A 13856-nucleotide genomic window follows, 5' to 3' on the forward strand; every position below is an offset into this window, starting at 1 on the left:
CACCCGCCTTGCTCCAGGCCCAGTACCTGTGCCCTGCGTGAATAAACCCACACCTGACCCCGAGGGTCCTGGTGGGCTAGGCTCCCCTACCCTCACAGCACATGCTCCTGCTCCACCCTTGTTTCCATGATGCCCCTGCGGGAAGGGACGGAAACTGCAGGGCTCTTTGAAAGGCCGGATCTATCCTGGGTGGCCTGGGGGATGGGGGTGGGGGGTGGGGGGTGGACTCAGCTCCCACCCTCAAGTAAGGGAAATGAGTGTTTGTGCCTAGTGCTCTCCCCACCCTGGAGCCCTGGGGGCGAGTGCAGGCTAGGTGGAGGAGACAGCCCCTTCCTGATGCTTCTTTGGGGTGGCAGTCCCCACCTCCCACCCCAGGCTCCAATGGCAGAACGCCAATCGCCCCGGGAATCCTGCCCCGGTGGCCCCACCTAGGGAGGTCCCATTCCCACAGTCCTCCAGCGCGGCTTGGAGCCTTCCTTCCCCGAAATACACACGCGAGTGTACACATACACACACTGACGACAACAAAAACCCCAAGGAAACCAAAGCCAGGAGCGGCATGCTGTCTGGAACATGGGTGGGAGAGGGGGGCGTGCGGAGAGGAGGGAAAGCCGAGGCAGGGGGGGCTTGGGGCTGTGACTCAGGCCCCAGGAAGCCGGCGACTCCCAAGATGGGCTCTCTAATGACTCACAGCGACTGGAGACTGGGCAGCTTCCACAGCGCCTCTGCGGGGATTCCTCCCAGCTGGTTGTTCTGCAGCATCCTGGAGGGAGAGAGAAGAGGGCTTTGAGGACTTACATGTGGGGTGTGGGGCTGGGGTGAGGGCTGCTCCCTGAACCCTCAGTCCCCCAGACCTGCCCTCTCACTCCAGCGCCTGAGCCCTGCAGAAAGTCCTAGGTCTAAAACTTACTGCCTTCTAGTTGGAATCCACTCATAGCTGACCGGGCTTCCAAGGTTGTAAATGAGAAGGACATTGGCCACCTTTCTCCTTCAGACTTGCTGGCAGATTTGAACACCAGAGAGGCATGGTCTCTGGGCTAGTCGGGTAAATCCCTACTGACTAGACCACCAGAGCTCCCTAGACCTAGTTCTGCTGGCTGTCCCCAAACCCTACACACACACACACACACACACACATACACACACTACCATAACCATGGAGTAAGTATAGGATTGAGGGGCTCAATTTGGGGGAAGACCTCCAAAGGACTTCTGGGAGGAGGTAAGGGGTAAACAGGAAGATGGAGAGATAGGAGCGAACACATTTTATGATAAGAGCAGTGAGGACTGGAAATAAGTATATCTAGGAACCTGAAGCAATAGTTGGGAAGAAGGATGCAAAGAAATGCAAAGTTTTTCTCCCAGCCTCAGTTTCCCAGCTGTGGGTCTGGGGATTTCTTTGGAAAAGGGAAGGCAATCTATAGATACAGTCGCAGGTTCCCCGGACCAGAGTGTCAGCACCATTCTGCGGGCACAGTCTCACACAATCCTACAGAAGAAGGAAGAATGGAAGTGGTCAGCTCAATAAGCTGCCCACTTAGACTGAGGCCCAGTCTTAGAGTGCCAGGTCAGTCCCGTAGAGAGGAGTCCTGGTGTTACTTGGAGCACCTGAAGAAACTCAAGTGTGGACTGAAGGCAGAGAATGGGGTCTCAGGGTCCTCCTACAAGGGACTGTCAGCCCAGGCCCTCAGGAACTTGAGGAGGTTTGGAAAATATTGAGGAAGGCACTCCAAAATACCCACTTGTCCCATCCTAAGGGCAGAAATGGGCAGGGAGTCTCTGGTGACAGCTGCCTTCTGAATGCTCTAGTCCTGGACTTTAGAAATGAGGAGCCGGAGGACACGTGGGTGTGGACATCAGGACTTCAGAGACTAGCTGGACAAGAGAGAGGAAGGAAGTGTGAACTTCCCTAGGCAGAGTGAGGGAGCCCCACCTCTCGCAGGCGCACCTGGGCCAGCCCAGCCCCCAAGGGTGTGCAGCCTCCACCAGCCAGCTTCTCGGCCAGGGAGGGTGTAGCCTGTGAGCTATATTGTCTACACCCAGAGAGCACTGTCAAGCCCATCTTTCAGAGGACAAACCTGAGACTCAGAAGAAAAGCATCATTCAGATAACTCTAGGACTTGTGGCTCACCTCTTGATCTTTTCTGAATCCAGTATAATAATACACATTATTATATTATGTTGTTGTTTTGTGTCAAGTCGCCCGAGACTTATAGTGACCTTATATACAATGGCTCTGAATCCTGTCCTGTCCTGAGTCAGTCTCATTGACACCAACACACCTACCCCTCTTTGCCCCTGTTATCAATTCATCTCATCTAGGGTTTTCCTATCCTGTGCTGTCCTTTCACCCTTCCAAACATGATGTCCTTCTCCAAGGACTGGTTTCTCCTGGCCATGTGCCCAAAGTATGTGAGACAGAGCTTCAAAATCCTAGCACCCATGGAGAAACTTGGTTTCATCCTCTCCAAGACAGACCTATTTGTCTTCTTGGCAGTCCATGGTATGTTCAAGATTCTTCTCCAGCCTCACAACTCAAAGGCATCAGTTCTTCTTCTGTTGTCCTTAGTCATTGTCCAGCTCTCTGATACAGAACAAGTAACTGCAAAGATCATCGCCTGGATTAGGTACACCTTAGTCTCAAGACTGACACCAATGCTTTTCAGTTTCTAGGGATGTCCCTGACACAAGATTTTCCCAGTGCAATTCATCTTTTTATTTCCTGACTGCTGATGTTAAGAGTTGATTGTGGAGCCAAGCAAGCTGTAATTGTCAACAACCTCAATCTCTTGTCCATCTATCACGGTGCTGCCAACTGGCCAGTGGTGAGAATCTTTGTCTTCTTGATGTTGAGCTTCAATCTATATTGAAGACTACATTATTATATCATTGTTAAGTATCTTTGAGTCATAGACAACTCATAATGACTTTATGAACAAAAGACCTGAACACTTGTATAACTTTTATAATTTCTCCAAGTTCATAGAGTTTCCAGAGGCAAGCTATTTCAGAAGTGGATGCCACTCCTGCTTCCAAACCTGTTTTAATTGGGGAGTTATAAGGACTGTAGCCTTCAATATGGATTGAAGCTCAACATCAAAAAAACAAAGATTCTAACCACTGGACAAATTGGCAGCATCAGTATGGATGGTGAAGAGATTGAGATAGTTAACAGTTTTAGTTTACTTGGTTCCACAGTCAAAACTCTTGGTAACAGCAGCCAGGAAATCAAGAGATGAATTGCATTGGGAAAGTCAGCTGTGACGGACCTCTCAAGAGTACTGAAGAGCAACAATGTCAGGCTGGAGACTAAGGTGCACCTGATCCGGGCTATAGTCTTTGCAATTACATGCTATGTATCTGAGAGTTGGAGAGTGAATAGGGATGATAGAAAGGTAACTAATGCCTTTGAGCTGTGGTGCTGGAAAAGAGTGTTGAATATACCATGGACTGCTAGGAGAACAAACAGGTTTGTCCTGGAGAGGGTGAAGCCTGGCTGCTCCATGGAGTCAAGGATTCTGAAGCTACATCTGACATACTTTGGGCATGTTGCAAGGAGGGATGGTCCTTAGAGAGGGACATCATGTTTGGGAGAGTGGAGGGACAGCGCAGGAGAGGCAGACCCTCGATGAGATGGATCGATTCTGTGATTGGGGTGGTGGGAATGAGTGTGTCGGAGATGGTGAGGCTGGCACAGTACAAAGCAGCAATTAGGGCTCTTGTACATAGGATCGCTATGAGTCGCAAGCGACTCAACGGCACTTAACAACAACAAATACAATACTTCTATTCTATTCTGTTCTATTCTATTCTATTCTATTCTATTCTATTCTATTCTCAATAACATGAGTTTAGTGGTGCAATGTCTTGAGCATTTGGTTGTTAACCCAAAGGTTGGTAGTTTAAAAAAAAATTCATAGTTTGAACTCACCCAGTATTTCTTACAGAAAGTGAAGAATACATGAAGTTCTTATTGAAGATCAAAGACTATAGTTTTAAATGTGGATTATATCTCAACATAAAGAAAACAAAAATCCTCATCATTGGACCAACAGGCAACATCATGATGGATGGAGAAAAGATTGTCGTTGTCAAAGATTTCATTTTACAATCAACACCCATGGTAGTGCTGCCGTTATGTTCCCTGCAGTTGGGCCCAACCCATGACTGACCCTCCAGCTAGTTATCAGAGGCCGTTAACTGCATGGGAAGAGATTACCATCTTTTTCCTATGAAGCAGTTGGTGGAGGCAAAGTTGACAGGGAAACTCCTTACCACTAAAGCACCAGAGCTCCCTGTCCCATGACAGGAGCAATCAAGAAATCAAAATGGTATTACAATGGGAAAATCAAGGACCTCTCTTGAAAATGTTGACAACAACTGTCTCAGTTTAAAGACTAAGGTGTGCCTGACTAAAACCACAGTGTTTTCAATTACTTCAGACATATTTGAAAATTGAACACTAACTAAGTAAGATGGAAGAATTGGTGCCTTTGAATTGTGGCACTGGTAAATCATACTGAATATACAACGGGTTGACAAAGAGCACAAACAAATTTGTGTAAGAGGAAATGCAACCAGGATGCTCCAGAAGACAAAGATGGTGAAACTTCGGGCATGTCTCACATACTTTGGGCATGTTGTCAGAGGAGGCACCCCAGTTCTTGGGAAAAGACATCATGCTGGGAAAGGCAGAGGGTCAGCAAAAGAGAGGACAGTCCTCAAGGAAATGGACTGACATGGGGACAGCATGAGAGGACGGGGCAGGATAGAGAGAGGTTAACATCTGCTCATAGGGTCACTATGCATTGCAGTCAACTAACAACACCTAACAACAATGTCTCTGCAGGCGAAGACCTGCTAGTCTGCTTCTGTGAAGACCACAGGCGAGACAACCCCAGAGGGTTGTTTTCTTTTGAAACACAGGGCCACTATGAGTCAACAATCAACTCGATGGCACCTGACGACAGCCACAGCTGATGTTCCAGCCTTAGTACATGCTTTAACACAAACTTATCCTTACTATAGTCCAGGCAGATGGGAGGTGTTACGATCCTCATTTACAGATATAGGAACAGGTCCTGAGAGTGAAATGCAGAGTCACGTCTGATTTTCAAATAGAGCTGGGTGTTGAACCCAGGAAGTTTCGATCCAGAGTCCAAGCACTTACCCATGGTGCCCCCGCTAGCTCTGTCATCACAGCAGAACACAGTAAGCACCAGGAAGCTCGGAGGGGTTAGATGACGAGTGATTGTGACTCGGTCAGCGGTCAGCGTCTTACCTGCTACCTCTCTTAAATGCCTTCCACAGACACATGGGAATAGCAAACAGGAACCAAACAAATACTATTATCACAAGAATAAAAAAGGACAGGCTCATTGTGGGTATGGGGTGGGGCCCTTGAGAGGCCTAGCTGAGGACAAAGACAGACCCTGGGGACTGCAGAAACCGAGGATCTCCTGTCCATGCCCTGACCCTGGAGGAGGGGATGTGACGATAACACAGGGGCAGAGAGCAGACAGCAGAGAGGGCAGACAGCAGGGAAGCAGAGAACACGGCTCTGAGCAGCATTTAGGGGAGAAATGCTCATTCCTTCTGTCACACATTGATCCATCCAGTCTATACTCCACTCATGAGTTGTAGAAAAAAACCCAAACAACAAAAAACTGGATTTTTCTCTAGGGGTAGAATGTAAGGCTGCACCTCTCAGGCTTCCTTATGCCGGCTCTAAAGGTGGACAACCCTGTTTCCCATGCTAGTGTGTGAGTTACTAAAAGTCTATGGGTCTCAGTGTTCCTCATGCATAAAGTGGGAATCACGGTGCTGACCTCCCACACTGATAATGTGGATTAAATAAACCATCTGCACAAAGCACTTAGAGCCGTGTCTGACAGAGAAGGTAAGTTCTCGAAGACATATTCACTCTCATTGCTGCTGCATCAGAACCTTCTCAGCTGATTCGTCTGTGGGCTTTTCGAGGCTGTAAATCATAAAAGAGGAGATGGACCATCTTTCTCCCTCAGAGCTCCTGGTGGATTTGAACTGCCAGAAAGGCATCACCAGTGTGCAGTTTTTTATGGGTTATACCACAAGAGCTCCCTATAAAATATTAGTTAATGTTATTACTAATAATGTCTGGTCTCCATTTTATCAATTATGCAATAACCATGAGTAAGCGAGTCACTCCCTCTCTCTGGGCCTTATTCCCTCGTCTTTCAAAAGAAGACTCATAAAATCTTATCCAGCTGTGGAATTCAGTGAGATACTACATTTCTTATCCTCTCTCCTGCCTATCCTGTCCTCCCAGGCATTCTGCCCTCAAAGGGCTGTCTTGATGCTTTGAACATGAGAGAAATAAAGCTGAGCATGCAAGGGAGAACTTAAAGTGCTCAGCCTCTGTGCCCTCTCTTCACAGGTCCCCCTGCTTCCTCCGGGGACCCCATCTAGTCCCTCCATAGGCAAAGCTGAGCCCCAGACTCCATGGGGCACCTCAGTGTATTGCCAATTCCCAAAAGCTTCCACCCTTTCTTCTGTTGAACCTCTGACAGAAAGGTCCTCAAAGTTCCCTGAATGTCTCCAGCACACACAGGCAGAGGCTACCTAAAAGTTTGACGATTTTAGTCTACCCAGAGGCACTTTGGGGAAGAATGCCTGGCAAATTCTTTGCAAAGAATCAGTTATGGAAAACCCTGAGTATCATAATTTGACTCTGACATACAGCCATCAGAAAGTTCCTTTCTCACATGGAATCAAAACACATCAAGCTGAGGTCAGTATGGCAGCTGGCTTTCCAATGGCCCAGTTTCCCCAACTCTTTGGGCTTTGTTCCAGCCATAAACCCCTTATTGTGGCACAAGTGGGTCATTAAAGCTGGAAGGATCTTTAGAAGGTGTCAGTTCTGTCATTATCTTGCTGAAGAGACAGGTTCAAAGGAGGCGGCTTGCTCTAAGTTACACGGCAAAGCAGCACAGAATCAACACCAGAACGCAGAGCTTCGCGTGACCTTATTTCTGGGCTTCTCTCCACTAGCCCTGGTTCTGCCTGGAAAAGCAAAGTCTATCTAATCCACTAGTTCTGAATACTTTCTACACTGTAGAATCACCTGGGAAGATTCAGAAAATCCCAATGCCCAGGTCATATCTCAACCAATTAAATCTCTGGGGTGGGTACTGTGGTCAGCTGCATTAGGTCTGCACCTTAACTCATGGCAACCCAAGGGATGATGAGGATTGGACCACTAAGATCCGTAGGATTTTCATTGGCTGATTTTTCAGATCACCAGGCAGATCTTCCTAGTCTGAGACACTCTGAAAGCCATTCAACATCTTAGCAACACACAAGGGAAGCATACCAGGCTTTGACAGTTTTCCAATTTCCCCAGGTGATTCAAATCTATGGCCAGGAGTCCAGTAAAGCCCAGTCCTCAGCACGTATGAATCATGCACTGGGAGAAGTCTCTCTGGCCTGAGAGGTGTTTGGGCACAAGAACTAGGGAGTGTATAGACCCTTCCTTAGATCCCCAGGGCTCTAAGATATTATCTGGAGTCCACCTACTTTCCTCACCCAATGTATCCAGAGAAGCTCCTCTCTCCTCTGTTTTATGAAACGGACTTCTGCACAAGACACTTTTGCTTTTAAGCTTTGTTATTGTTATTGTTATTGTTATTATATGCCATCAAGTCAACTATGAGTGTAGCGACCCTATGCACAATTGCAGTGACCTCTGCTCTATCCTGAGTCAATCTCACTGTCTCTGACACATCTATCCCCATTACCCCAGTCACTGTGCCAATCCATCTCATTGGAGTCTTCCTCTCCTGCGCGGTCCCTCCTCCCTTCCAAGCATGATGTCCCTCTCCAAGGACTGGTTCCTCTGGCAACATGCCCAAAGTATGCGAGACTGAGCTTCAGAATCCTTGCTTCCAAGGAGCAGATTGCCTTCATGCTCCTCAAGGCATATCTGTTAGTCCTCTTGGCAGGCCCTGCTACGTTTAATGCTCTTCCCCAGCACCACAACTCAAAGGCATCAATCAGTTCTTCTTCGGTCATTGTCCAGCTCTCTGATGTGTAACAAGTAATGGCAAAAAATGTTGAAAAATATATTGCAACTCCTTCATTTAAAAGGTGAGAAAACGGAGACCCAAAAAGAAAACGTGTGTGTCGCCCACGCCCAGCACCTTTTCTGGGATCTGGTGAGTTACTTATTGGGCTGCTAACTGAGAAAATCGGCAGTTCAAGTCCACCAGCTGCTCCAAGTGAAAAAGATGGACATTCTCCTCCCATAAAAATTCAGTCTTAGAAACCTGTGGAACACCCCCATAAGTTGGAATCAACTTGATGACCCTGGGTTTGGCTTGAGGTTGTAAGTTTAGGCTCAGGTTTGCCTGCTACTCTGGACAGGTAGTCACTTTCTGTCATCAGGCCTCAGCAAGAACATGGGTGGCAGGCTCTGCCTCACATACAGGAGTGACTCAGAGGGTGACATCAGAAGTAATCCACGAGCAAGGCCGATGAAGCTCAGACAGACCCTAGAATCCCAAAGGATTTCATTCCCATGTCTCTCCTCCAATCTATTCAGTTCCTCAGACAGAGCCCCAACTCTAGGGCAGCCTGGTTGCCTGGTCACACAGACAGTCTGTCCAAATACAAACAGTGTCAACTCAAGACAGCTCCATCTGAGGTGATTTGAGGAGGACCAAACTAGAGGCTAGCCTCAGGGAGCTTTCCTAAGTTTGGGGCTAAGAGACACTAACTAACCTCCTGCTCTGTTGTGATCCCAAGCCAAGGCTCCACAAGGACGCTGAGCTCAGGGAGCAGCCGGCCACCCTTCCAAGTTTGACTTTACCAGGAAGTATGGCTGTTGTTGCTGTTGTTTGTGTTGTCTGCCATCTTAGGTGGAACTGGTCACTGGGGCAGCTCTTGGAGTTAACTAGAATACGGCATCCCTTTGGACGGCTGCTGGGTGGCATGCTGAGACAGAAGTCTGGGCATCTAAGCCTTCAAGGTCCTCTAGGAAAGCTATTCCACATAGCTGAAAATTCCCTGCTGGGACTGACTCACTAGATCCCAGCCTCCCCAGGGCCTGTAGGGGTGCAGACTCTGAAAACAAGCAAAGGAAGGAGAGGATCCGAAGCACAGTGCTTCTAAGTGAGGATGATGTGGCTAGAGATGAGGAAAGGGCTTTGCCACCAACATTTATTAGAGACGGTCTGAGAGGGAAGAACTCTTTTTCTCTCTGCTCTTGGGGAGGCCGGGAAGGGGCCAGAGGCAGCCAGCTTTTGAGGATGCTGCAGTTCAGAGGAGGGTTCTGGACACAGAGAAGACTGGGGAGCAGCTAAGGAGAAGAGCTCCTGGCACAAAAAGGGATGATGTTGATGGTGAGTTCTACTCTTTTTGCATGTATGAAAAACGAGCCATGGAAGGACAATACAGCAAGAGAGCCTGACGTTAGACATCAGAAAGTCCTTCCTACCCAGCATACAAGTGGACCCTGCTACCTTGACGACCTTGAGTAAAAGGATATATGCCTTGGACCACCTGAGCCCACCCTTAAAGTGGAGAAGCTCTGCAGGCAAAGAGCTGTTGTGGAAGCTTTGGGGGTGAGGAGGACTAGGTGATTGTCAAGGTGAGGCAAAAGGGGGGGTCAATGGTAGAACAGGGAGGGACGGTCTAACTGTACAAGGCTCCCACCCACAGCCTTTCCCGCCACCCGACTCCCTGAGCCAGGCACACCGTTTGTAGAAAGGGGCTGGGGGTGGGGCTGCGGTTTTGCTGAGGCTTTGATTTATTGCCTAATGTAGGCAAAGAAGAAAGAAGAAGGCTCATCTCTAAGCCGGAGTCTTAGGAACGGGACGTGAGTCTCACATCTTCTGAAGGCCCAGCAAACAGAGCCCTGCGCTCTAATCCAGGCTGCAGGTCTGAGCCTGCCACTGGGCACAGACACGCCACCAAGCAGGCTGCCTGCACTGCACGTCTGGTGTATGAGGCCTCCTCACCCCCCAGGGCAGTGATGTTTATGGAGAGCTAGACCAAATGGAGAAGAGGCAGAAAGAGAACGGAGAGGCAGGGAACAGAGGGAAGCCAGCGTCTTCCACAGAGAAGGAGAAAGAATGAGAGATGGAGAATCTGGGATGAGGTTGGTGAAAGGAGTCAGGGACAGAGCAGAGAAAGGAAGGGTGAGGAATGAGAGCAGCCTAGGAGCCTCAGAGACCCTTGGAGAGAGAGAAGCTGAGCCCAGAGGTGTCAGAAAGAGAGGCAGTGACAGAGGGAAGGGGTCAATGCCGTGACAAAGGGAAGAAGGACAGTGGGAAGGGGTCAATGCCATGACAAAGGGAAGAAGTACTCAGATACGGACTGCCAACTATGGGCCGGCTAGCATGCTCATGGTCCTGAGGCTCATGGACAAAGGGGCAGAGGCACTGCTAGACCATCAATATCTTTGAACAAATAAAGCATCTCCTTCTGAATGGATGTGACCCAAAAGTAGGGCACAGCACTGGATTTAAGGCCCCCTTTCACTCACACAGCCCGTTGTTTTTGTGCAGTAAACAACCTGTGCAACTGTACAAGGAAGACCTGCAAGCAGAAATCTGAATTGAGGGAGTAGTAATGTTGGAGTGTGTGGCTCGCCACTTTAGGGAAGTCTGAAATGCAATTTTTTTTTCATTCAGTAGTTTATTAAACAGCAACCACAGCCACAAAAACCTTAAAGCTAAATTTTTCTGGATATCTTCTATGAATAAAGAACAAGGAATGAAATGCTCATTTTCTTGCCTCGGGCAATAAAAGCCCCATTTTTCTTCCCAAACCAGTTGCTATGACAACGTGCTCTCGCCAGGAGTCTCTCCTACCCACTTCAAACCCAGTGCACTTGGTCCGCACCACCTTCCACTCATTCATCAGGCGAACAGGAGAGAGGCTTGAGGAAGACAGTGTTGAGGAGGAGTGAACTGGGATGGCAAGAGATGCTGCATGAGCTTTCCCTTCTCTGAAACTTCCATTGATCAATGGCAGAGGGAAGCTGGATGAAACAATATAAGGTCCTTCTCAAAGTCCTTTTTATCCTTTAAAGGAGAGGTGAAAGGGATAGCGAGGGAGAAGCCAGAAACCAGAAGAGGGAGATATTTACAATAAGAATGAAAAACTAAGTGCTGTAGCCAGAGAGACTAGGGTCGAGCATAGAGAAGAAGGTGGCAGAAGAATACCATCGTGGACCACCTCGATTCCTCCTCTAAAAACAACTCAGCCTTCTCCTGATCCGAGAGGTTTCAGGGCAAAGCTCCCAAAGATCTATGCTGGTGATCATTACTCGCATTACAAAAAAAAAAAAAAAAAAAGAAAAGAAAGGAAGGAAGAAATGCTTCACTTCCCGATAAGATTGCCATCAATATGTTTGTTGTCAGGTGCCCCTGCATTGACTATGACTCACAGCGAGCGTGTGAACAACAAATCACAACGTTGCCCTCTCCTGCACCCTCTTGGCCTTGCTCAAGCCCACTGTTTAACACTCACTGTGTCAGTTCCTCTCTTTGAGGGTCTTCTTCTCTTTCACTGACTCTTGCCTTTTCTCAGCAAGGTGTCTTTTTTTTTTTTTTTTTAGGACTAGCGGCCCTTCGCAACATGCCCAGAATATGTGAGATGAAGTTTCACCATTCTTGCCTCTAGGGAGCACCACATGGTTTGTTGTTGTTGTTATGTGCCATCGAGTCGCTTGCGACTCATAGCGACCCTATGTACAAGAGCCCTAAACGCCGTTCTATCCTGCGCCAACCTCGCCGTCTCAAACACGTTCATTCCCACCACTCCAATCACAGAATCGATCCATCTCATAGAGGGTCTTCCTCTCCTTCACCGCCCCTCCACTCTCCCAAACATGATGTCCCTCTTCAAAGACCAGTCCCTCCTTGTAACATGCCCAAATTATGTCAGACGAAGCTTCAGGTTTACAGATTCTGAAGTTAGTTATAAGCCAAGCCCAACACATTATTGTTGAGTCAACTCATGGAGACCCTCCATTGAGATCCCAAGACTACAAATCTATATAAGAGGAGCTCATCCATTCCCACAGAGCAGACGGTGGATTTGAAACATCAACCTTTCAGTTAGTAGTCTAATACATTACACACTATACCTCAGAGTTCCTTAAAGTTTGTTATAGATAAAATAAAGGTAAAGATAAGGAAATACTAATAGAAATTAAAACTATAGATAAAGAAAGTATAAGTAAGCTGGAGGCAATTCAAGAAGTATTGAGAACTGAGGTACAGAGACTTGTACACAAATATTCATAGCAGCGTTATTCACCATCGCAAGAACGTGGAAATAGCCCAGATGTCCAACCACAATCAAATGGATTGAAAAATCTGATACATTCATACAATGGAATACTATGCAGCATGCAGGAGCAATGATTTTATAAATTACTACCTAACTTGGGAGGGACTGGAGAGTATTATGCTGAGTCTAACTCAGCCTCATAAAGAACTAACTCAGTCTCATAAAGACAAATACTGCACAAAACCATTATTGTAGAATGAGTAGGAGGACCCAAGAGATGGGGGGAAGGGAAAGTAGAGAGGTGAGGATGGGCAGGGAGGTGGGTGTAATTATAGGGTTGCACAATTTGATGGGGGGGGGTGTGAAGGAAATGGGAAAGATTTGGTGTGAAAAACAATATATTCAAACTATGTAAATAAACCAGTACAAAAAAAAAATAGAAAAAGAGCTAGGTTATAAAATTTTTATTTGGTCACAATTTTTAATATTATGTTTCTGTATAAAGGGTAGTGTATATCTATACTCACAGAATTTTCAAGCTGTAGAGACCAGCAAATGCTTGTCCTGGGATGTGTGAGAGATGATTCCCAGACAGACGCCTGCAAATTGAAGCAAAGTGTCAGTGACATTGGAGGCAGATCAAGGAGGGGCACTGCCATTGGTCGGTGTCTTGGGATATGTGAGGAGAAGATGGCAATAGCTACCACTGATGGAGGTTGACAGTGTGAAATGCTCTCCAGATATTATTTCACTTCATTCTCCACCAGAGCTTGTTGCCATTGAATCAACTCCAACTCAGGACGACTCTGTATGAGTTAGAGTAGAACTGTGTTCCATAGAGTTTTCAATGGCTGATTGTTCCAAAGTAGATTACCAGGCTTTTCTTCCATTGTGCCTCTGGGTGAATTCAAACCTTCAACTTTTCGCTCAGTAGTTGAGGACATTTATTGCTTCTACCACTCAGAGACTCTGGCAATAATCCTATAAAGGATCCGTTACTACCCCAACTTAGAGGTCAGGAAGCTGGGGCTCAGAGAGGTAAAATGACTTCTCCCATGGGGTCAGTCTGTAGCAAAGTTTAGTGTTCTCACCCCGATCTGAGTCATTTCAAGGCTCGTCCTCTCCCTACGCTTTGTCATTTTCTAGTCTGGATTACCCACAGCTATGCTTAGCTGGGTTGTCCTGGGTTGTAGTATGTCACCAGTGAAAAGGATGGGTACAGATGGGGTGTGTTTGTGTCTCCCTATTCTCCCAATGGCACAGCTAACGCTCTCTAATACAGGAGGGTTGGGAAATAGGGTGCTATAATTAGTTTACTAATCTAGTTTAACTAAGCGTTTCCATAGCTGTCATAGGATGATCCCCAATTTTAAAAGGAGCAGGTGCCATGAAATATACTTAACTGATACGCTTAATGCTACAGCCGTCTGTGCAGTGCTTGACCGTGATGATTCAGAAGGCACTGCTGGGTCTGAATTCCCCAAGGAAATTATTATGGGCCTCGAGTCCCACCGAGAGGCTCGCTGGCACAGAGAGAGTGCTCACATGCTCCAGAAACGAGCCTTAGAAAACACCTCTGT

The 13856-nt window shown here is 47.3% G+C and overlaps 1 protein-coding gene across 1 annotated transcript in view; it reads right to left on the minus strand.

Moving 5' to 3' along the window:
* Positions 1-13856, minus strand: part of LGR6 (leucine-rich repeat containing G protein-coupled receptor 6) — a 190490-nt gene that overhangs the window by 125519 nt on the left and 51115 nt on the right. The window contains exons 4-5 of the mRNA XM_006890567.1: positions 12804-12875; positions 692-763 (exon numbers count right to left, since the gene is read on the minus strand). Coding sequence (XP_006890629.1) covers positions 692-763; positions 12804-12875 — 144 coding nt within the window. The remainder of the gene's footprint in view (positions 1-691; positions 764-12803; positions 12876-13856) is intronic.

This window comes from Elephantulus edwardii, unplaced genomic scaffold (genome assembly GCF_000299155.1).
Source record: "Elephantulus edwardii isolate Elephantulus edwardi_28Jun2011 unplaced genomic scaffold, EleEdw1.0 scaffold00090, whole genome shotgun sequence".
In the NCBI taxonomy this organism is placed as follows: domain Eukaryota; kingdom Metazoa; phylum Chordata; class Mammalia; order Macroscelidea; family Macroscelididae; genus Elephantulus; species Elephantulus edwardii.